This window comes from Rhododendron vialii, chromosome 5a (genome assembly GCF_030253575.1).
Source record: "Rhododendron vialii isolate Sample 1 chromosome 5a, ASM3025357v1".
Lineage (NCBI taxonomy): Eukaryota > Viridiplantae > Streptophyta > Magnoliopsida > Ericales > Ericaceae > Rhododendron > Rhododendron vialii.
Window position 1 is genome coordinate 24758438 of NC_080561.1, and position 24762 is coordinate 24783199.

General features: G+C 40.9%; 2 protein-coding genes across 4 annotated transcripts in view; both read left to right on the forward strand.

Moving 5' to 3' along the window:
• LOC131327055 (uncharacterized) overlaps positions 1–24269 on the forward strand; it is a 50915-nt gene extending 26646 nt beyond the window's left edge. The window contains exons 2-10 of one of the 3 annotated variants that reach the window (XM_058360048.1): positions 18925–19245; positions 19342–19598; positions 19749–19956; positions 20739–20797; positions 20950–21045; positions 21148–21252; positions 21354–21602; positions 21694–22031; positions 23678–24268. In XM_058360048.1, coding sequence (XP_058216031.1) covers positions 20974–21045; positions 21148–21252; positions 21354–21602; positions 21694–22031; positions 23678–23690 — 777 coding nt within the window. In that variant the 5' untranslated portion in view covers positions 18925–19245; positions 19342–19598; positions 19749–19956; positions 20739–20797; positions 20950–20973 and the 3' untranslated portion in view covers positions 23691–24268. Of the gene's footprint in view, positions 1–18640; positions 19246–19341; positions 19599–19748; positions 19957–20422; positions 20674–20738; positions 20798–20949; positions 21046–21147; positions 21253–21353; positions 21603–21693; positions 22032–23677 lie in introns of those variants that run through there. The other 2 variants (XM_058360047.1, XM_058360049.1) reach the window with 2 other exon arrangements.
• On the forward strand, positions 12749–17893 carry LOC131327713 (uncharacterized). The gene is made up of 5 exons (XM_058360852.1): positions 12749–13498; positions 13598–13656; positions 16806–17375; positions 17469–17750; positions 17836–17893. Exons 1-5 carry the CDS (start codon positions 12749–12751, stop codon positions 17891–17893), a joined length of 1719 nt encoding a protein of 572 aa, XP_058216835.1.
• Positions 24270–24762: the final 493 nt, after the last annotated feature.

Sequence of the window (24762 nt, forward strand, 5' to 3'; positions counted from 1 at the left end):
CCATTGGACGATAGATGTTAGGGGAATTATTATCCATTGGATAATAGAAACCCATTTCTTTATATTAAAAGGATTTTTGAAAGATTTGAACAAGTACTTTGATCTTTTAAAGAAATGACATTTGAAAAGTACTTTTGATTATTTTTTCTAATAAAAGTACCCAAGTAACCTTGGACCATTGGATAATAACCATTAGGGTAATCTTTACCCATTGGACAAAAGCCTTTTCCTTATTTAATTGGTTAAGTACATATATATATAAACACATGGGATTTTACAAAAGGACATGTAGTCTTTCCAAAAACTTATTTTAGTATATAAAGTACCCGTACCTTATTATCCATTGGATAATAACCATTAGGGATTCTATTAACCATTGGGTAATAGGCTCATCTTTCAACCAAAGTACTTAACCCATTAAACTAATGTTTGTTAAGATTCCCGGGAGTACAAAAGTACATTATTATATTAATTAAAGTACGGTACTTTTTGTATTGGTTTAAAGAGTGAATCTTGACCCTTAAAGACTAAATTACCCTTTTGTACAAAAGTACCTATTATTTATTTGTATTCTTTCATGTTAGTACATACATATATATACATATATAGCTAGTACATGGGAGAGAGAGAGAGAGGAGAGAGGAGAGAGAGAAAGCCGAGAGAGAGGAGAGGAGAGAGAGGCCGAGAGAGAGAGAGAGAGAGAGAGAGAGAGGGAGAGAGAGGGGAAGGAAGAAGAAGATGGATTTGATGTGTGACATTAGTCTTTCAAAGTACTTCAAATCTTTGGTGATTCCTTTCCTAGCCAAATCTTAACCCCATTAACCTCCATTGTACAAAGCTCAATTGTTTAAGCCAAGAATCTTGTACCCATGTCTCCTCCATGGCAACAAATCTTCCAAGAATCCCATCCAAGGACCAAAGTAGCCATGCAAGCCTACCATTTAGCCATTGATCTTCCAACCAAGCCTTAACTTCACCCATCAAGCTTTCAATCAAAGCATGACATGTGAAATAAAGTGTGACATAGAGAGAGAGAGAGAGGGGCCGGCCAAAGAGGGAGAGAGGGAGAGCCTTGCCTATAAATAGAAGCTCATTCCAAGCTTAAACTCACACCTTCTCACTTTGCTCCAACTTCTCTCTAGAATTTCTTAGTGTTCTTGCTTTCAAAGTTCTTCTTTTCTTGTGTTCTTGAGTGTTCTTGAGAGAAACCACCAAACCACCTCCCAAAACCACCGTTAGATCTTTTAAAGTAGCTTAGTTAGTTAGAAAGTTGTTTCTAGAAAGAGAAAAGATCAACTCTCTTCCTTTCGAAGCAAACCGACGCCGTTACGCCGCCGAAATCCAAAACCGACGACCGAATCTTCTTAGCCAACTACTACCGCCAAGAAGCAAGGTAGGATTTCCTTAACTTCTATCCCGGTAGAAATTTCTTATCTCTATTCCTAAGTATAAGTAGTTTTGTATCATAACTCAAAAATAAGTTCATTTGAAAGTAACCTTGTTCATTAAAGCTTATGTAGATAAGGTTATCTTTGTTTAAGAATGTATGAGATGCATGATGTTGTTATTGTGATTCAAGCATGTTATGTGGTCAAGAGTTGGATAATATTGTTGTATTCATTTTTGAAATTTATAAATGCTCGTTTATGTGGAAAGTCCTACACCACGGAGTCTATGTATGTAACGTGACACGAAAACCAAGAGAATAGAGACATGGCACCTAGGGTGTGTTAACGAAGATAAAAATGTGTATCCGAGGGAGGAAATATTTTGAAACTACATAATGACCGGTTTTGGGTGCATTATGTGAGTTGTGTGTGTGTATGCCAATGGGAACCCGGCGCGGCGGAACCATTGTGAGGATACTCGGGAATCCGGCGCGGCGGAACCGAGGTTGGGTGTGTGCTTGGTTATCCGCGGTACGGAGCCAATGCGGTTGTGTGCCAATGGGAACCCGGCGCGGCGAAACCATTGTGAGGATACTCGGGAAACCGGCGCGGCGGAACCGAGGTTGGGTGAGTTAAAAAGGAGTTTTTGGGTAAAAAGGAAAGTGAAGTAAAAACACGGTCTACGATAAGTCCAAGTAATGAACACAACGTTAGTCAAGTAAGGATTGTAGAATCGAATATTTGTATGGACTATATGCATGATTTAAGTGGAATTGTTGTTATTATGTTCTTCGTTCATAAGTTAAGGGTTAGAGGGTTTGGATAGTTCTATTGAGCTTTTTGGCTCACGGTGTTGCCTTTTTGGTGACCCTGGCATATTATACCGGTGGCGACGCGGGTATAATATGTCAGATCTCATAGATGAGCAGGGCGAGCTTTACACCTTGGAAGCCTTCGGAGCCGAGGAGCTAGCGGTGATGGAAGAACAAGCGGAGCTGTAGATTAGGAGCCTTAGTTTCCTTCCGTTTGTAATAAAAGTACTCCTTTTCATGTTTTTGTTGTAATAAAAGAGCCAGACTCAGTTTTTATTTCAATAAAATGTTTTATTTAACGTACCCAAATTTCGGGGCGTTACAACTTGGTATCAGAGCTTTAGGTTCAAAACCTCGGCCATGGGTAGAATGGGTAGAACCACACAATAAGTTGACCGTTGCACAAACGTAAATTGAATTTAAGTTTACCGTCCCAAATTGGGTGGAATTCTGTCAAAACAATCTTCGGATTGAAGCAAGGCACGGAAATTGGCAGTACGGCCGAGCTGGGAATTCCCGAACAATTGGATGATGACTTAAATCAAATATCGAATGTGGAATGTAGAAACCTAAAAAGTTTTCTCTAAGTTTTACTAAAACTTCTTTTCAAAAATTTGACTGATAGAAATTTTTCCTTGTAGATGAATCACTTGAGTGCATACCAAATCAACCTGCTAGCCGAAGCACACCATCTCGCGAGTACCCTAAGGTCGATGACAAACCAGCTGATAGAAGATCCTTACTTTCCTTATGCCTTTCCTTACACCAATGACTTCTATCGAGAGCATGGCTCGATCATACTTCCCGAGGGAGGAGGTGATGTCGAAGCGGCACCAGTTCTAGTCCAAATAGCACCTCCCATTGACGTAGAATTCCTAATGGAGGGTAATGGAGAAGACAATGCGGGAGCAGCCCTCGCCCAGATTCCGATGATCCCACCCATCAACATGATTGCTGGAGAACCGGAAGAGGACCCCGAGGAAGATCCGGAAGAACCGGAAGAGGACCCTGAAGAATTCAGCGACGAAGAAGATTGGGAGCAAGCGATGAACGGACTTGATCTCGATGCACCGACCGATGACGAAGATTGGGAATCCGATGAGGAGGCAGAAGCATTCCAAGGAGCGGAACCCGAAGTCATGGATATAGCCACTGACTCCGGAGACGTGCCACCACCACCTTTTGAGACCGACATAGGCGCTTATCGGATGGAGTTCCCTAGGATTTTCTAGAGTAATTAAGGAAGCTTAAGTAGTAGTTGGACCCTTTTAATGTAATCAGTTCTAGTACGAAGTTGTGACTAGCAAAGCCTTCTATGTTGTACCTGTTTATTATGAAATAAGAGACTTGTGCTTCTATTAGACTTGATCACTGTTTATGTTTAAATTGTATGCATGCGATTGCATTCCACCATCTTAAGTCTAATATATAACTTCCTTATTGTAGATATGGATTGCCGTACCCTTATCACCGTAGCAGACCTGCTGTACTACAAGACCTTGATATCACCTGAGAGCCCTATTCCCATCCCACACTTGGGAGTTTGTGACCCCGAGACTGGTGAACAGCTATACGAGATAGTTGTAATGACACCCTACACCAGCGAGGATCAGTACTTGGCGCTCGATCCTCAGGACTCACCACTGAGGGAACTTGCGGAGAAGATTCACCGCGAGGGAGAACGTTGGCTCGAGATCCGGGAGAAGGAGTGGATGGAGCAGCTGAGAGAGTCATTCGGACTCATTCCACCTCGTCAGTAGAGTAGTAGTGTTAGAATAAGGTTTTGATAGTTTGAGTTGCCTTTGAAGCGCTAAAGCTAGAAGAACCATGTAGTAGGATCATTTCATCTTGTAGTAGGAATCTCATTTTCAATCTACTTGTTTTATAGTAGAACTCTATGCTTATGATTGTAATTTCTTGCTTATCAATGAAAAGCTTGTTTTTTTTTTACTATTGCTTGTTATATGATAAGATTGCGTGTACCAAAGAAAATGTTTTAAGTAGACTAAACCGCCCCCGTACAATTTTTACTCGTAGATGGTGAACCGACGCAGCGGACTAGGATACGAGAACGGAGAATCCTCGAACACTAACACCGACCTAGCTCAAGTCATGCGAGCACTCGTAACCGCCCTGAACGCTAACCGCCATAACCAAAACCACGATGATGGACCAATGACCCGCACCCGGGCGATGAATGAATTCTGCAAGCGTCGACCCCCGACCTTCAATGGAGATCCTAACCCTACCATGGCGGAAGCCTGGCTGAAAGAAACCAAGGTGATCCTGGACACCTTGGAGATCACCCGGAACGGAGACCGTGTGGCCTTAGCCGCTCACCAGCTGAAGGGAGAAGCTCGTTACTGGTGGGAGTTGATGGAAGCCACCCATGCCATAGCCACCATGACATTTGCCGAGTTTGAAACCCTTTTCCTCGACAAATACTTCCCTACACCCCTTCGCCTAGCCAAGGAGCATGAATTCATGAACCTGAAACAAGGGACAATGACCGTGACCCAGTACGCGGCCAAGTTTGAAGAGCTGTCCCGTTACGCCCCAACCGCTGTGGCAACAGAAGGCAGCAAGGCAAGGAGATTCGAGTGGGGGCTGACTACTGCTCGAAGGGCCGTAGTGGCACAAGCCTTTACCACCTATAATGGTGTGGTTCAGTGTGCCCTCCGCCTGGAAAGCGAGGAGGCTGACTTCAAGACTCGATGGAGGAAGGCAACGGGCAACACTGGCGGGCCAATCCGAAACCAGCCACCCAACAACAACCGTGGACCTTACCCGACCAAGCCATTCACCTCAGCTCAAAGCAACCAACCCTGGAGGACTGTTGCATCCGGGCATAGTGAACAACAGAGGGGCAGCCAGAACAAGGCATTTGTGCAATGCTTCAACTGCCAGGCCATGGGCCACTACAAGCGTGATTGCCCCCAGCTTCAGAGGGAGAGGAATGGGAGCTTTGGGAACCAGAAAACTCAACAGCTCGGGCAGGCCAGCTTTGTGAAGCAAAACCCTGGAGGCCCACCGCAGCAGCAGAACGGGCAGAACAAGGGAAAGCAGCCCATTGGAACCCAGCAAGGCACTGGAGGGCGTATCTTTGCCCTGCAGACCGAGGAGCAGGAGCAGGACTCCTCTGTGATCCAAGGTACACTACTATTGTATAGCACCTGTGTACAAGCTTTATTCGATTCTGGAGCATCGCATTCGTTCATATCTACTACTTGCGTAACTGCCCTAGCACTAGAAACGGAACCCCTGAGCAAAAGTACTAAAGTAGTATCACCAACGGGGGGGAGCATAACTGTTAATCTAGTGTGTAGAGGGTGCGAGTTAGAAGTAGCCAACCTACGCCTGACCTGCGACCTCAGAGTGATCGACATGGTGGATTTCGACGTGATACTAGGCATGGACTGGCTATCGGCTCACCGAGCAGTCATAGACTGTCACCAGAAGACAGTGACGGCCTACGCCCCTGAGGGAACTCGTTTTCGTTTTAAGGGGGATAGAGAAGCAGCGAGTTTGACAACGAAGAGATCTAGGTGGCAGAATCAACTATTTGGATGGCTAGCTAGTCTCCAAATGGAAGAAACTGACAGAATGGAGTTAGGATTACCTCACATCGTGTGCGAATACGCCGATGTTTTTCCTGAGGAACTTCCTGGCTTACTTCCTCTTAGAGAGATAGACTTCTCTATAGAACTTCAACCAGGAACGGCTCCAATCTCGATGGCGCCATACCGAATGGCCCCGGCCGAACTAAAAGAGCTCAAGACCCAGTTGCAAGAACTGTTGGACCAGGGATTTATCAGGCCGAGTACTTCACCGTGGGGAGCGCCCGCTCTGTTCGTGAAGAAGAAAGAAGGGACGCTGCGATTGTGTATCGACTATAGGAAGTTGAATCAAGTCACAATCAAGAATCGATATCCGTTGCCTAGGATCGATGACCTTTTTGATCAATTAAGGGGAGCAACCTGCTTCTCTAAAATCGATCTCCGATCAGGCTATCATCAACTACGGATTCGAGACGAGGATATTGCCAAGACGGCTTTTCGTACCAGATACGGCCACTACGAGTTTGTAGTAATGCCATTTGGGCTGACCAATGCTCCGGCAGTATTCATGTGTCTCATGAACAAGATCTTTCAACCCTACTTAGACAAGTTTGTAGTGGTGTTCATTGATGATATATTGATATACTCTGCCAACAAAGAAGAGCACGAAGAGCACCTTCGGATAGCACTACAAGTACTCCGAGATAACCAACTCTACGCCAAGGCAAGTAAATGCGAGTTTTGGCTAGAAGTGGTTAAGTTCTTAGGACATGTAGTATCCAAGGAAGGGATTGCAGTGGACGAAGGAAAGGTCGAAGCAGTGCTGAACTGGAAACAGCCGACCTCAGTGTTCGAAATCAGGAGTTTCCTAGGATTGGCGGGTTATTACCGAAGATTCATCCCGGACTTCTCAACCTTGGCCAAGCCAATGACCAAGTTAACTCAGAAAGGAGTGAAGCTGGATTGGAATGAAGCATGTGAGAAATCTTTCCAAGAGTTGAAGAAAAGACTGACCAACGCACCAGTACTTATCGTCCCTGAGCGAGGAGTAGATTATACCGTTTATTGTGACGCTTCAAGAGATGGTTTAGGATGCGTGCTGATGCAGAATGGGAAGGTCGTAGCCTACGGATCTCGACAACTTCGACCTCACGAGAAGAATTATCCTACCCATGACCTAGAATTGGCCGCAGTAGTGTTCGCCCTTAAATCTTGGCGATACTACCTGTGGGGAGAACAATTCGAAGTTTTCACCGACCACAAGAGTCTCAAGTATCTTTTCACTCAGAAGGAGTTGAACTTAAGGCAGCGCCGATGGATGGAATACTTGGAGGACTACAAGTTTACGCTCCAGTATCACCCTGGCAAGGCCAACGTGGTAGCTGACGCTCTGAGTCGAAAGGACAGAGCACAGAAAGTCAAGACTGCCATCAAAGAATGGGAGATGGTGGACACCCTGAACGAGTTCAACCTGCGACCATCATTAGAGAGCGGAAACGCACGACTGTACGCTCTAGTTGCGGAGCCAGCACTCCATCAGGAAATTTTTGCTAGCCCAAACCTTCGAGCAGAATTGTGAGTTCGTCCGACATCGAATCCGAGAAGGAAAGGCGGTGCCAGGATGGACTATCGAGGAGAATAACAGCCTGAGATTCAAAGGGAAGGTATTCGTGCCTAATGTTGGAACCCTTCGAGAAGATGTACTCCGAGAAACTCACCATTCGAACTTCGCAGTTCACCCCGGCGGTACAAAGATGTATCATGACTTGCGGAGAACGTACTGGTGGGAAGGAATGAAGAAAGATGTAGCACGGTTTGTGTCTACCTGTTTGGTGTGCCAACAAGTCAAGGCTGAGCATCAGAAACCTGGAGGAGATCTTCAACCCTTACCAATACCGACCTGGAAGTGGGAGCACATCTCGATGGATTTCGTGACGGGACTGCCAAAATCTGCCAAGACCAACACAGCCATCTGGGTGATCGTAGATCGACTTACCAAGTCTGCACACTTTCTGCCTGTCAAAATGACAGAAAACATGGAGCAACTAAGCATGTTGTACATTCGAGAAATCGTACGCCTCCATGGAGTACCAATCTCGATAGTCTCCGACAGGGACCCACGTTTTGTATCACACTTTTGGAAAGGATTGCAAAAAGCATTGGGAACAGACGTAAGGCTTAGCACGGCCTTTCACCCCCAAACCGACGGACAAACGGAGAGGACTATTCAGACCTTGGAAGATATGCTGAGAGCCTGCGCCTTGGATTTCTCTGGAAACTGGGAGCAGCATTTACCGTTGGTGGAGTTCGCCTACAACAACAGCTATCAAGCAAGCATTGGGATGGCACCATACGAAGCTCTATACGGTCGACCCTGCCGATCTCCAGTCTGCTGGACCGACACTGGAGAAACAGGATTGATTGGGCCTGACATAGTACGAGATACCACGGAAAAGGTCAAGACTATCAGACAGAGGATCCAGACCGCTCAAAGCCGACAGAAGAGTTATGCGGATAAGAGGAGCCGACCATTGACTTTTGCTGTGGGAGATCATGTGTTCCTGAAAATCAGACCAAGGAAAGGAGTCATCAGATTCGGGAAGAAGGGGAAGTTGTCTCCGCGCTTCATCGGACCATTTGACATCGTGGAGAAAATCGGGAAGGTTGCATACCGCCTCGCACTACCACCCCAGCTGGACCGAGTGCATAACGTGTTTCACGTTTCCATGCTTCGCAAGTATCTAGCATTACCCACCCATGTTCTCAATTGGGAAGATATCACCGTCGAGGAAGATGCGACATACGAAGAGGAACCGATAGAAATTCAAGACCGAAGCGAGAAGACTATCCGAAATAAGACCATTAAGTTGGTACGAGTTTTGTGGAAGCACCGAGGAGCTGGAGAAACCACATGGGAGAGGGAAGAAACCATGAAGATGAAATACCCTCATTTATTCGAATCCTAGCGTACACCTAATTTCGAGGACGAAATTGTTTAAGGGGGATAGGTTGTAACAACTCCGATTTTTCGTGCAATAAAAATCTCGTTGTTATTGAAATTTCTTAATTTCTCGTTGATGTTCTTATTTGATTTTCTTGTGGTTTGTATTTAAGCAATCGATCGCCTTATCATCGTAATTCTCGACTAGAAACCCTAATCGCACTTTGGACCCTCGAGAATCGTTTCTCGACTACTTAGTCCGACCTAGCAAGCCTAGTTAGCTTCTAACCGGCTCGATGGAGTAACCAAACTAGAAAGTCACCTAGTTACGTTTCCCTAACCGAAGATGGACCATTTTGCCCATCTTGAACCTTTTGAACCCTAGACTAGTAATTGTCTAATTATTTTCTTTTATTATTTTGGTTTTATTCTTTATCCATTGGACGATAGATGTTAGGGGAATTATTATCCATTGGATAATAGAAACCCATTTCTTTATATTAAAAGGATTTTTGAAAGATTTGAACAAGTACTTTGATCTTTTAAAGAAATGACATTTGAAAAGTACTTTTGATTATTTTTTCTAATAAAAGTACCCAAGTAACCTTGGACCATTGGATAATAACCATTAGGGTAATCTTTACCCATTGGACAAAAGCCTTTTCCTTATTTAATTGGTTAAGTACATATATATATAAACACATGGGATTTTACAAAAGGACATGTAGTCTTTCCAAAAACTTATTTTAGTATATAAAGTACCCGTACCTTATTATCCATTGGATAATAACCATTAGGGATTCTATTAACCATTGGGTAATAGGCTCATCTTTCAACCAAAGTACTTAACCCATTAAACTAATGTTTGTTAAGATTCCCGGGAGTACAAAAGTACATTATTATATTAATTAAAGTACGGTACTTTTTGTATTGGTTTAAAGAGTGAATCTTGACCCTTAAAGACTAAATTACCCTTTTGTACAAAAGTACCTATTATTTATTTGTATTCTTTCATGTTAGTACATACATATATATACATATATAGCTAGTACATGGGAGAGAGAGAGAGAGGAGAGAGGAGAGAGAGAAAGCCGAGAGAGAGGAGAGGAGAGAGAGGCCGAGAGAGAGAGAGAGAGAGAGGGAGAGAGAGAGAGGGGAAGGAAGAAGAAGATGGATTTGATGTGTGACATTAGTCTTTCAAAGTACTTCAAATCTTTGGTGATTCCTTTCCTAGCCAAATCTTAACCCCATTAACCTCCATTGTACAAAGCTCAATTATTTAAGCCAAGAATCTTGTACCCATGTCTCCTCCATGGCAACAAATCTTCCAAGAATCCCATCCAAGGACCAAAGTAGCCATGCAAGCCTACCATTTAGCCATTGATCTTCCAACCAAGCCTTAACTTCACCCATCAAGCTTTCAATCAAAGCATGACATGTGAAATAAAGTGTGACATAGAGAGAGAGAGAGAGGGGCTGGCCAAAGAGGGAGAGAGGGAGAGCCTTGCCTATAAATAGAAGCTCATTCCAAGCTTAAACTCACACCTTCTCACTTTGCTCCAACTTCTCTCTAGAATTTCTTAGTGTTCTTGCTTTCAAAGTTCTTCTTTTCTTGTGTTCTTGAGTGTTCTTGAGAGAAACCACCAAACCACCTCCCAAAACCACCGTTAGATCTTTTAAAGTAGCTTAGTTAGTTAGAAAGTTGTTTCTAGAAAGAGAAAAGATCAACTCTCTTCCTTTCGAAGCAAACCGACGCCGTTACGCCGCCGAAATCCAAAACCGACGACCGAATCTTCTTAGCCAACTACTACCGCCAAGAAGCAAGGTAGGATTTCCTTAACTTCTATCCCGGTAGAAATTTCTTATCTCTATTCCTAAGTATAAGTAGTTTTGTATCATAACTCAAAAATAAGTTCATTTGAAAGTAACCTTGTTCATTAAAGCTTATGTAGATAAGGTTATCTTTGTTTAAGAATGTATGAGATGCATGATGTTGTTATTGTGATTCAAGCATGTTATGTGGTCAAGAGTTGGATAATATTGTTGTATTCATTTTTGAAATTTATAAATGCTCGTTTATGTGGAAAGTCCTACACCACGGAGTCTATGTATGTAACGTGACACGAAAACCAAGAGAATAGAGACATGGCACCTAGGGTGTGTTAACGAAGATAAAAATGTGTATCCGAGGGAGGAAATATTTTGAAACTACATAATGACCGGTTTTGGGTGCATTATGTGAGTTGTGTGTGTGTATGCCAATGGGAACCCGGCGCGGCGGAACCATTGTGAGGATACTCGGGAATCCGGCGCGGCGGAACCGAGGTTGGGTGTGTGCTTGGTTATCCGCGGTACGGAGCCAATGCGGTTGTGTGCCAATGGGAACCCGGCGCGGCGGAACCATTGTGAGGATACTCGGGAAACCGGCGCGGCGGAACCGAGGTTGGGTGAGTTAAAAAGGAGTTTTTGGGTAAAAAGGAAAGTGAAGTAAAAACACGGTCTACGATAAGTCCAAGTAATGAACACAACGTTAGTCAAGTAAGGATTGTAGAATCGAATATTTGTATGGACTATATGCATGATTTAAGTGGAATTGTTGTTATTATGTTCTTCGTTCATAAGTTAAGGGTTAGAGGGTTTGGATAGTTCTATTGAGCTTTTTGGCTCACGGTGTTGCCTTTTTGGTGACCCTGGCATATTATACCGGTGGCGATGCGGGTATAATATGTCAGATCTCATAGATGAGCAGGGCGAGCTTTACACCTTGGAAGCCTTCGGAGCCGAGGAGCTAGCGGTGATGGAAGAACAAGCGGAGCTGTAGATTAGGAGCCTTAGTTTCCTTCCGTTTGTAATAAAAGTACTCCTTTTCATTTTTTTGTTGTAATAAAAGAGCCAGACTCAGTTTTTATTTCAATAAAATGTTTTATTTAACGTACCCAAATTTCGGGGCGTTACAATAAGAGGAGATATTCCATCTTCTCCACATGTCTTATATGGCTTATTATGCTGATTAGTACCTCTAAGTATATGTGCAATTAATGATATAACTCTATGTGTTACTGGTTCAATATATTACATGTATGATTGTGTGATATCAGGAAACAAGCTTGGTGTTGTTAAGATGGTGAACAAAGATTGGGTGCATTTGAATAGGTAATAGAAAATACTTATTTAGAGTCTTAGACAACTATAGATAACTAGTTACATATTCTTAAAATATTTAACACACTTAGCTTGTACATTTGTAGATGCACTGACAAGTATATGAACGCAGCACTGAACTTTGTGGAGATGGCTAATCAAAACGCAGGATATCTAGGAAAGATTCTATGCCCTTGCAAACATTGTCGGAATTTGAGTCACCATCGTGTTGATGATGTTTATGAACACTTGGTCATAAATGGACTGGATCCTACATACACAACTTGGTTTCATCATGGGGAGGAGCCAAGTGCTGCACAAAAACCTAATGAAGCAGAAACGTGAAATGCTCATAACTTATACAGTGCGACTTATGCACGAGATGCAGACCATCTTGAACCACTCGACGAAGCTAAAGATGAGGTCTTTGCAAAAGCATTAGGGGATGCAGAAACTCCATTATACCCTGGTTGTGAACACTATACGAAGTTGACAGCAATTGTCACTTTGTACAAGATCAAAGCTGAAAAGTGAATGGACAGATGAGAGTTTCACTATTCTTTTGGGGAAACTTCACGATATGTTCCCCAAGGATAATTCACTGCTATGCTCTGTTCGTGCAGTTAGAAAGTTCCTAAAAACATTTGAATTGGGTTACGAGAAAATTCATGCTTGTGTGAAGGATTGTTGTTTATTTAGGAAAGAGAACGCAGAATTGGAGAATTGTCCAAAATGTGGTTGTTCAAGACGGAAGGTAGACGTATGCACAAAGAAAATAAAAAAAGGGGTTCCAGCCAAAGTGTTGAGATATTTTCCAATAATTCCAAGGTTTCAGAACATGTATAGGTCATTGGAAGTAGCTAAAGATTTGACATGGCACTCTACTCATAGAAGCAAGGATATGCCAAGATGCGACACCCGGTAGATTCACCAACTTGGAAAACAATCGATGATAAGTGGCCATCTTTCTCAGCAGACCCACGGAATCTAAGACTTGGTCTTGCTACTGATGGTTTCAATCCATTTCGGAATTTGAGTTCGACGTATAGTTGTTGGCCCGTTATGTTGGTTATGTACAACTTGCCACCTTGGTTATGGATGAAAAAGGAAAATGTTTTGTTGACACTTTTGATCCCAGGACCTAAGCAACCGGGTAATGATATTGATGTATATCTACGACCTCTTATCGAAGACCTACAGATTTTGTGGACCAACGGAGCACCTGTCTATGATAGGTTCACTAACTCTACATTCAATTTGAGGGCAATTTTGAAGTGGACAATGCATGATTTTCCAGCATATGGAAATGTTGCCGGGTGTACGACAAAGGGTAAATTTGCATGTCCTATTTGTGGTGAAAATACACGTTTTCTATGGCTGAAATTCAGTAGGAAAACTGTATATTTGTGTCATAGGTGCTTTCTTCCACCGTCTCGCCCCTTTAGGAAGAAAAAATCATGGTTTGATGGAAAGGAAGAAAAGGGGAAAAAACCTAGAATCATGACTGGCAAACAAATTTTGCATGCTCTGAAAGATATTAAGAATGATAGGGGGAAAGGTGGAAACGGAAAAGAAGGAAATAGAAAACGAAAGCGAGACAATGAAGATAAACAAAGGTGGAAAAAGAGGTCAATCTTTTTTGATTTATCATATTTTGAGGTAAGTGTTATCAACCAGCATTTTGATCAATCTATATCTTATATTTACATATATTGATCTTATTATAGTTTATGATTGTTTCTCTACTATTCTTTGTAGGAATTGCTAGTACGTAATAACTTGGATGTCATGCATATCTGTAACGCCCCGATTTTTGGGTACGTTAATGAGGCATTTATTACATAATAAAGAGAGTCTGGCTCATTATTACATCATAAATACATCATAAGTAAAGGGTACATTTACTCAACAAGGAAGGAAACTAGGGTTCCTAATACTACTCTGCCTGCTCTTCCATCCTAGCAAGCTCCTCTGCTCCAAAAGCTTCCACGGTGAACTGTTCGCCTTGAACATACAAGGTCTGACACATTATACCAGCGTCGTCACCGATATAATATGTCAGGGTCACCAAAAGTAACACCATGAGCTACGAAAGCTCAGCAGAACAATCCCATACCCGTTAACCCATTACTTACAAACAACAGGTTATACAATCATCGATTTCCACATGATACATGTATACACAGCTAACGACACATCCATATTTGTTAATCAACTATCGTTGGTGTCTAAGATTTTCTGAGTTTCTCCTACGCGACTCATCGTAGACCGTGTCAACATTTTCACATACCAATCCATCTTTCAAAATCATTTGTTTAACACACCCAACCTCGGTTCCGCCGTTCCGGTTTCCCGAGTATCCTCGCAATGGTTTCGCCGTCCCGGGTTCCCATTGGCACACATTGCATTGGCTCCTCTCCGCGGATAACCAAGCCATTCCTCACCATGGTTCCGCTGATCCGGGTTCCCATGGGAACGCACACAACCTCACAATGGTTCCGTTGATCCGGAATCCCATTGGAACACACACAACCTCACAATGGTTCTGCCTTTCCGGATCTCCATTGGAACACACACAACCTCACAATGGTTCCGCTGATCCGGGTTCCCATGGGAACGCACACAACCTCACAATGGTTCCGTTGATCCGGAATCCCATTGGAACACACACAACCTCACAATGGTTCTGCCTTTCCGGATCTCCATTGGAACACACACAACCTCACAATGGTTCCGCTTTTCCCGGATCCCCATTGGAACACACATAACCTCACAATGGTTCCGCTTTTCTGGATTCCCATTGGAACACACACAACCTCACAATGGTTTCGATTATCCCGGATCCCCATTGGAACAAACACAACCTCACAATGGTTCCGCTTTTCTGGATCCCCATTGGAACACACACAACCTCACAATGGTTCCGCTTTTCCCGGATCCCCATTGGAACACACATAACCTCACAATGGTTCCGCTTTTCTGGATTCCCATTGGAACACACACAACCTCACAATGGTTCCGCTTTTCTGGATCCCCATTGGAACACACACACACATTCCCACAATGGGCAAGTCCGGCCACATTGGGGTTTCAAAACTTTTTCTCCTTTTCAAAACACGCCTTGTCATTAACACACCCTAGGCATCATGTTTCTACTTTCTTGATTTCCGTGTCTCGTTCTCATGCATAGACTCCGCGGTAGGACAAAAGTAAGCATGAAACATTCTAACAAGATCATCCAATTCTATAATATACCACAAGTAACACAATCGATTCATGTATGCAAGCTCATACTCCTTGGAATATCAAAATACGAATACTTCGATTCAATTAGTAATGTTTTAACTTTCGAAAACCGTTCTTTCTCAAAGATCAACAACATACGTTTTACTTGGAATAAGTAAGTAAGTAAGTAAGTAAGTAAGGATTTCCTTACCGTTCTTCTAGGCAGTAGTAACGGCTTACGGACGGTAATCGGCGGTCAGACGGAGTAACTTCCTACGGGAGCTTCCGGTAGCTTCGAAAGAGAAAGGTTTCTCTCGAAACTTGACCTTGACTACTACTACTACTACTTTTGGATCGAGAGGGTGGTCGGGTGGCGGTTTAGTGGCGGCCTTGGATGAGTTTCTTGAAGAACACAAGAAGAACTCAAGAACATGAAGAACAAAGCAAGAACAAAGGAAATTCTAGAGAGAGAAGTTGAAGAATGGAAAGGTGTGAGTTGAAATGCTTGGAATGGCTTGCTATTTATAGGCAAAACCTTGGCTCTCTCTCCTCTCTTCAAGGCCGGCCCCCCCTTCTCTCTCCATACCTCAAATTTTGACACTTGTCATGCAATCTTGGAAGATCAAGGCCTAACCCTAGGCTTGCATGGCTAAGATTTGTACCAAAGATTTGATTATGGAAGATTTTGGAAGATTTGATGGAGAGAAAGGATAAATTGTACAAGATTTGGTCTTTAAACAATAATAGAAGGACAATTTGGAGGTAGATTTAGGCTAGGAAGAATATTTACCCATGGATTTGAAAGGATGAAGAAGATCATGGTGATCAAAGGTGGTACAACCAAATCTCTCTCTTTCTTCCTTCCTCTCTCTCTCTCGGCTAATCTCTCTCTCTCTCTCTCGGCATCTCTCTCTCTCTCCTAGTACATTATATATATATATAATAATGGCTAGGTACAAAAAGTACTAGATTTTCAAATCCAAATACCCCATTAAAGAATTACAATTAGGCACATGCCCTATTAAACAAATAGATGTTGTACTAACAAATCTAGGGTTTTGATATATGTGCACAAATGCCCAATATTTAAATATAGAAGTGGTACAAAGTACCCCAATTAAATAAAAGGCTAGGATTCTCCCCATTAAAATAATAATAAAGTATAAGTACTATTTTATTCAACAAAGTACTAGGAAATCTAGGGTTTAGATATACCCCAATATTTTAATGCATAAAAGTACATGGGAAATCCATACTTGATTATTAAAACAAAGCATTGTACTTTGTTGGAAGATTGGGGCTATTACCCAATGGATAATAATTCCCCTAATGGTTAATAACCAAAGGATAATAGAAGGGTGGGAGAATCCCCAATAAACAATGCATAAATGTACTTGCACATGTGTTTAAAACATATATAATACTATATCTTTGTACTATCAAAATATTTTAATGAGAGGCCTAATGTCCAATGGACAAAGATTACCCTAACATCTATTGACCAATGGGTAAAGGCAAAAGGTTCAAAAGGTTCATCTAGTAACTAGGTGAGTTTGGTTGCTCGGTTCCTCCAAATAGTCGGTTGGAATCTAATTCGATTGGCCTCGAAGGACTAGAATCTAATTACGACGGATTACTGAAAGTAAAAATAAGTAATTCAAATAAAATTCAAATATTTAACGAAATTTTTACTGACCGAAAATTAGGGCTGTTACAATATCATTAAAAATATTATTGAGAGCCTTATTGGTACGTCGTTGGATATTAACGGAAAATCCAAGGATGGTTTAAATGCTCGCAAGGATATGCAAGATTTAGAAATAAAACACGACTTGCATCTGCAAGATCGAGGGTCTAGGACATATCTTCCTCCAGCTTCCTATACACTTTCCAAGGATGAGAAGCGAATATTTTGCAAGAGGTTGTTTGACTTAAAAGTACCTGATGGGTATAGTTCAAATATTGGGAATTGCGTATCAATGGATGAATTGAAGGTCACGGGTCTCAAATCTCATGACTATCATGTGCTAATGCTTCAGTTGTTGCCTATAGCCTTAAAGAGGTTACTACCAACAGGACCGAGAAATGCAATACTTCGCCTTTGCGCATTCTTCAATAGATTGTGTCAAAGAGTTATTGATCAAGAAGAAATGGCATCCATTGAGGATGAGGTGGTTGAAACGTTATGCATGCTTGAGAGGTTCTTTCCACCTTCGTTCTTTGATATCATGGGGCACTTAACAATTCACTTAGGAGGAGAAGCACGACTTTGCGGGCCAGTCCAATATCGTTGGATGTACCTTTTTGAGAGGTGAACCCTTTTTGTTATTTTTTTAATGCATCATCTATGGTTCCGTCCATCATCTATGATTGTATAATGTCAATGTACTTTCTTCATGATTAGACATATGAAGATATACAAGCAAAGTGTTGGGAATCATGCACGACCTGAAGGTTGTATAGCTGAACGCTACCTCGTAGAAGAGTGCATAACGTTTTGCAGCCGACACATGAAATCTGTGGAAACAAACACTAGGGGACCTCGCAATCAAGATTTTAAGAACGATGTAATTCTTGAAGGTCGTCCAATATCAGCTGCCACATCCATCACATTGACTGATGAAGTTTTAGAAAGTGCACATCGTTACGTGTTATTCAATACAGCCATAGTGGAACCTTATTTGGAGTAAGCTTGATGAAATTCTGCTTTCAAAATTCATAAATTCTCATACACGTGTGAATCACTTACTCATTCTTTCTTTTTCTATTAGGATGCATATAGAGGAGTTAAAGAATTCGGATGCTAGTCTTGGTCTTCAAAAAAATTAAAGTTTACTTTTGAAGAGGCACGCCGACAACTTTTCAAAATGGTTGAGGGAAAAGGTTACCACTTATTTTGTTTGAGGTTTATCAAGTTTAATATTGTAATCAGTATAGTATTAATTGGGTTGCATATACTTGAACAGATTTAGATAAAAGCATGCACAAATAATGAATTGGAGATACTACAATGGCTTGCTAATGGTCCTAGGAAGCATGCTATGAGTTATACGGGTTATATCATCAATGGGCAGTAGTTCCACACAAAGGAAGCTGAGAAATCAACCCAAAATAGTGGTGTTTCCATTGACGCGGCAACTCTATGTAGATCAAGTGTGAAGGACAATGCACAAGTTGTTGATGTAGTTTCATACTACGGGGTGATAAAGGATATAATTTTGTTAGATTATCACACATTTCAACTACCAATGTTCAAGTGTGACTGGGCAAACATTGGCCATGGTGTTAGGATGGAAGATGGTTTTACACTTGTTAACCTACACCAAGGTTAGACCCAATATGACAAAGATCCATTTATCCTTGCATCCCAAGCAAAGCAAGTTTTTTATTCAAGGGAAACCAAATCTTCGAATTGGTATGTTGTATTAAAGGCACCTCCTAGGGGATTTTATGACTTGGAAATGTACGAAGATACTATGGATACAGCTTCTAGGCCGCAAGATGTTTCAGCCCTTGGTATGAATGATGACAATGATGATGGAAGGATAACTAACGTTAGAGGAGACTGTGAGGGTACATGGATTGAGGATTTCTAGTGATCGCGCCTTGTAACTTTTGGTTTTTCTTTTTTGGTTTGTATCTTGCTAGGATCTTTGTTGGTTTGTAACTTTTGGTATGTTGTACTAAAGGCACCTCCCAGAATATTTTGATTTGTCTTTTTTGGCTCATATCTTGCCATCGTGCCTTAATTTGTTGTTCATATTATACTTGGATATTCGTTAAGTTAATTTCTTGTTCCTGCTATATTATTGAACATTGTTGATTTATTTTTTGTTAACTTGTTTCTTTTATGTATTCAGTAACATGAATATCCAGCCGGGGCATTTGCCCAAAATGTTGACAGGCTATCAAAGGTTAAAGGAAAAAAGAATGGAACAAAACTTAGGAGAATTGAAGGTTGCTGGAATCAAGAATGTGCCAAAGTCATTGTTTGGCTTAAATCAAAGTGGTAACGGAAAAGGTAATGATAAGGAAAAGAACGACATTGGGCGCTGTGCAGTCAAGATGGAAAAGGGTGGCAGCCCCCAGGGAGCAACCCAAGCTCAGCAGCTTCCCACATCACCTGCTAAACAAACAGACATGTATGTTTTGCAGCCCACATACGGTTGTCGGCTGCGTAGGTGAGAAACAATATTATGAGTTAATTTCTTCTTTGTTTACTTTTTTTTAATGTAATATTTCATAAGTACATTCATATCCAATGCCAAATTCTACAGAAACTCATGCAATCCCTTCAAAAGCATCACAAAATCTCAAACGCAAAAGAGGCCCGACCAAGCTGAAAACCATTGCTGTAGATGGAAGTAGTCGGATTGAAGTTATGTTTGACGAGAATGGTCAACCAATAGGTGAGGGATCAATCAAGTTGTCTTCTTTCTTGGGACCTCTAGTTCGAGAGATTGTACCATATACACTTTCGGATTGGCGAAAGCTTCCTTCAGGAATGGCAGAAATCCTATGGCAATGCATTAAGGTACGGTATAGTGCCCAACAATAATGCTTTTAGTTACATGATGATAGAGTTACATGATAGAATCTTATGACTTCAACTCTTTTTTTTCCCCAAATTACTCGTGGAATTAAAAATTTTAGAATTTCATGCAAGTTACATTCAAATTTTTAGGTAAGATTCAATCTTAATGAAGAATGGCATAAACAAATGGTTTTCCGGAGAATGAATGAAGATTGGAGAGCCTCAAAGTCGATATTAGTAAAAAAAAATAAGAAACGCTTCAAATGAGGAGGAAAGGCTAAAGCTACAGCCTGATAATGTCAAATCACTGCATGATTGGAAGAATTTTGTGAAGGAAAAGACTAGTGAACAATTCAAGGTATGTGCACCCTGTTCATCCCACTCCACCACTTTATTCCTGAAAATTCTGTACATACTCGATTTTCTTCATCTTATAGACAATAAACATGTCTATTGAAATGGTATTGCATTTCAAGAGACAAAGTGGCAAGGGCTAAAAGATCGGGATAACTTTAAAAGAATGATTTTGATCAAAAGAATGGTTTCGATTTTAGTTTATTCTTGACTTTAGGTTAAAAGCGAGAACTTTAAAGATATGAGAACTCCAATACCATTGAACTAGGAGTAGTAGGTGCACACCGGGTGGGGAAGCACATTGGGTGGTTGTTTCTGTGGTTAGGTTGGTTGGTGGAGTTTGGTGTCTAGGCAGTCTGTTATATAGTTTGTTTGGGTTTGATTTTCTGGGTTGAGTCTGTCTCTATATAATTTTTGCTTTATTATAATAGTTCTAGACTTGTAATTTGGTGCATTTCAACTCTTTTGGGGCTATTTTTTACGGCCACGGTCCAAATCTGTCAAATCTTTGGGGCTGATCACTTCTAAAGGGTTTCCTTAGTTCTACACTTGCATTTTGGGATCGCTACTGCCTTTTCTAGGTGGGTACATAATCTATGGCTACAGTTCATAGACCAGTGCTGCCGCTCTCACACACATTTAGGATTTGTTGCTGCTCTCACAGGGAGGAACACAATCATTGGGCCTCCATTCTACTACTTTTTCTTTGCTATATTTAGGAGTTGCTACTACCCTTCTCTGCTGCATTTAGGACTTGCTTCACATCCTAAGTTGACACCTTGATAGAGGAGTTGGATGTTTGTACAGTGCTTCTAATTGGAGCCACAAATTACCTTTGATCCTTGGTTAGACACATGCAATCTGTTGTGATGCCTTTCCCTCTCCCAGTTCCTGTACTGTTCTTTTGGATATCAATAAAACCTTATTTTCGCCGTTCAAAAAAAAAATGGTTGTGATCAAGAGAATGGTTTTGATTTTAGTTTATTCTTGACTTTAGGTGACAAGCGAGAACTTTAAAGATATGAGAAGGAAACAGTTGGAGCTGCAGCATACCATGAGTCGTAAGGGATATGCACGGTTGACTGCTGAACTGGTAATACCTCTATTATTTTGTTCATTATCAAAGGTCATTGGACTTCTTATTACAAACTATAACTTCAATTGAATTCTGATCAGATATTTGTTTTTACTCTAGAAAACGAAAAAAAAAAAGACCTCCATAAGTAGAGCCGTTGTTTGGGCCGATGGACATAGAGACAAGAATGGTAAACCCAAGAACAAAAATGTTGCTCAAAAGATTGTAAGGCCATGGCTCATTCCTTATTTGTGTGTTTTATTTGTTACATATGTTTGACAGTCTCATTAGTCATTTACATTGTTTTTTTATTATGCCGTTTTTAGGAAGATATGGGAAAAATTGAACGGAATGGACAGAATTCAACTAATCTGAAAGAAGATGTTGTTTCTAAAGTGCTTAGTGCCGAAAGGCGTGGCCGTTTAAGAACATTTGGAAAAGGAGTCACACTAACAAGATTAACTATATTATCACAAATGAATGGTCAGTTTGCTCAATTACGTGAAGAAAATGCTAAGATGAAGTCTCAAATGTCGCATATGCAAAATACATTTGACGAGTTCAAGAAAAGCCAAGTAAGTTGGTTATCATTTTCTTCATTGGTGGTCATTTCGGACTAGTTTGATTAATGACATTTTATTTGTTTCCCGTTGTTGAACTTTCTAGGTTCAGAATCCAGTGACAAATGAAGCAACACCTACACCCATTATTTCTCCCTCGGTAAGAAGTCATCCTCAGAGTGACATTACCAAGTGCAAGTTGCTAGATTGGATGGGGACAGGAGACCTAGTTGCTGAGGGGCGTTGGGCTTCAAGTGATCCAACTTCGTGTGCTCATTGTATTCCGATTGGACCTAATGCAATGAAAATTTGGGTGGATGTAGCAAAGAAAACTAAAGTGTATCTGTGGAGGGCTCCAAGTGATATGATCTATATCGAAGATGCTGTGGGAACTACCATCGCATGGCCTGCTGACTTTGTTATTATGGACTCTTCTTCGCCAGGGTATTATACTTTTATTCTCTCCTTCATATCGAAGTATTCTCTTGGATGATAAATGTATGCCTGATTGCTTGTGTTAATGATCTCCATGTTGGAGGGTAGATTCCTATACTAGAATTTATGCATAACTAGTTTTAGTGTTGTCCATTTTTGGCTAGTTTAGTGTTGACCAATGTTGTTTGTCCATTTTTGGCTAGTTTAGTGTTGGCCTATGTTGTTTGAAAGCTGACTCTTGCACAAGTGGAGCAAGGAAACATTAGTTACCTATTTGGGAGGACATTAGTAGGCATAAGATGATGAGAATGCAGAAACTTGACGATAAAGTCATTTTTAGGAGAAAACGGTTAATAGCTTTGAAAGGAACATTGACTATGAAGGTGTTTGATCAAAGTAATGCATGCTTTTAAAAAGAAGAATATGATGCTTTTCTCTATCTACATGGACAGCTCGTTACTAATAAAAAGAAGAATTTGCTTTTCTCTATCTATGTGGACATCCCGTTACCAATATGGTATTGAATAAAAAAGAAGGATACGATACGTTGGGGGATATGTTGAATATAAAAGTAAATAAAAAACATATTATATATATAATTTACGCTCACGCGTATCCGATGGAAAGCCCATTCAGGGACTTTGTTAGCTCACTCTTTGAGAGCAGGTTAGAGGCAAGGAAATCTGGTAATGAGGCCTTTGCCTATGTGTACAAGATCCTTATGAATTCGCTATATGGTAGATTTTGGCATTAACCTTTAATGCACCACTACCGAGGTCTGCGATGAAGATTGATACAAACATTTGATTAGGCATAGTGAGTTGATATTCGGTGATATGCTTAGCGATAACTGCTACATTGTTGCCTACCATAGCAATATCGGGACGGGCTCAGATTATTGGAACCCACCGAAGAACTCTGCTGTCCAACTAGCTGCTGTGATCACTACTTCTGCTAGGATCTATATGTACCCTTATATCTCAAGAGAGGACTGCCACTACACGGACACATACTCAGCTGTGCTTGGTTAGCCACTACTTGAAGAAGTGATTTCTTCTTCAGTCTTGGGTAAGTTTAAGCTAGAGCACAGAGTCATGAAAGGCTACTTTTTAGCACTGAAATCCTATTTCTAATCACAATGGATGGCACCAAAGTACTCAAGTACAGAGGACCAGCGAAAAGCTTGGTCAATCGCACGTCCAAAATGTATCGAGATGCCAAAAAATAATTCTAAGAGCTAAATACTTTTAAAAAATGTATTGGATATGTATCCGGAGAGTATCGGTATCTGTTACGTGACACGGAAGTCAAAATAGAGTATCCGTGCTTCGTAGAGTCCAAGTAAACCAAAACCCCTTAGAATGAATATCTTCTTGATGAATAATTGAATATCATGGGGGCAAGCATTAAATTTAGGGGCAGCTTGAGCATTAAATTTAGACTCATTCGTTATTTGTGTGTTCGATCTACTTGTTATATACGTTCACGGTCTCATTGGTCATTTACATTGGTTTTTTATCATGCAATTTTTTGGATGATATGGAAAATATTGAACAAGATACACCAAGCTCACCTTCGACTAATCTGAAAGAAGATGTTTAGTAGAAATTGTTATGACTCCATCAAATTGATATGTTTGCTTCAACCATATGTAGGTTTTTGGGTTGATAGAGAAGTGCTGTTGTGACTTTTTGCTGAAGATATAGGTATGATATGATCTTACTAGCGTGTTGGTTGTCATGATCGCTTGGTTGGTTGAAGCCTTTTTGTTGATACTTATTGGATGGATAGATATTTTGGAACGACTGTTTTGGTTGAATCGCGCCTTTTTGTTAATATTATGGTGCCAAGGTTTGAACTCCACTTTTGGGATACATAGATGTTTCGGAAGGCCTTTTTGTTGATATTTGGTGAAGAGACTTGTACTCCACTTTTGGGATAGATAGATGTTTCGGAGGGCCTTTTTGTTGATTTTTGGTGACAAGGCTTGTACTCCACTTTTGGGATAGATAGATGTTTCGGAGGGCCTTTTTGTTGATTTTTGGTGACAAGGCTTGTACTCCACTTTTGGGATAGATAGATGTTATGGAGGGCCTTTTTGTTGATTTTTGGTGACAAGGCTTGTACTCCACTTTTGGGAAGGATAGAAATGTTGGAAGGACATGTAGTATACTGATTTTCTTCTATGTAATGGTAATTCCTTTAATGTTTGGAGACATTTTGTTGGTTTTGTATGCAATATGTGAATATATGCCAAGGAAGTCATTGGAGCCATCTTTTTTTTATTTTTAGCATTGTATGGGCTTGCTATGTAGAATGTTATTCAGGTTATTGGATTGTGGGTTGTATAAAGTAAAGAAAACTGTTAAAAATCATTTTACGTAGCCCGTATAGAATGCTATGGAAGGTTGAACAAATATAGCGGGCCAAAAATGCAATACAAAATCATAAAAAAAAAGAAAGAAAAGCAGGCTGAAAATGCAGTAGCAAATTTACAATGGATAGTGGGCCGAAAACGCTATAGAAAATTTGTTGTGGGTAATAGAAATTTTTTAATAGATAGCGTTCCGAAAACACTGTAGAAACTTTACATTCTATAGCGTTCTTGGAACGCTGTAAAAATGTCCAAATTTATAGCATTTAAAGAACGCTATAGAAACTTTAAAATTTATAGCACGCAAAGAATGCTATAGAAACTTTCAAATTTATAATAGGCAAAGAACACTGTAGAAAGTTTCAA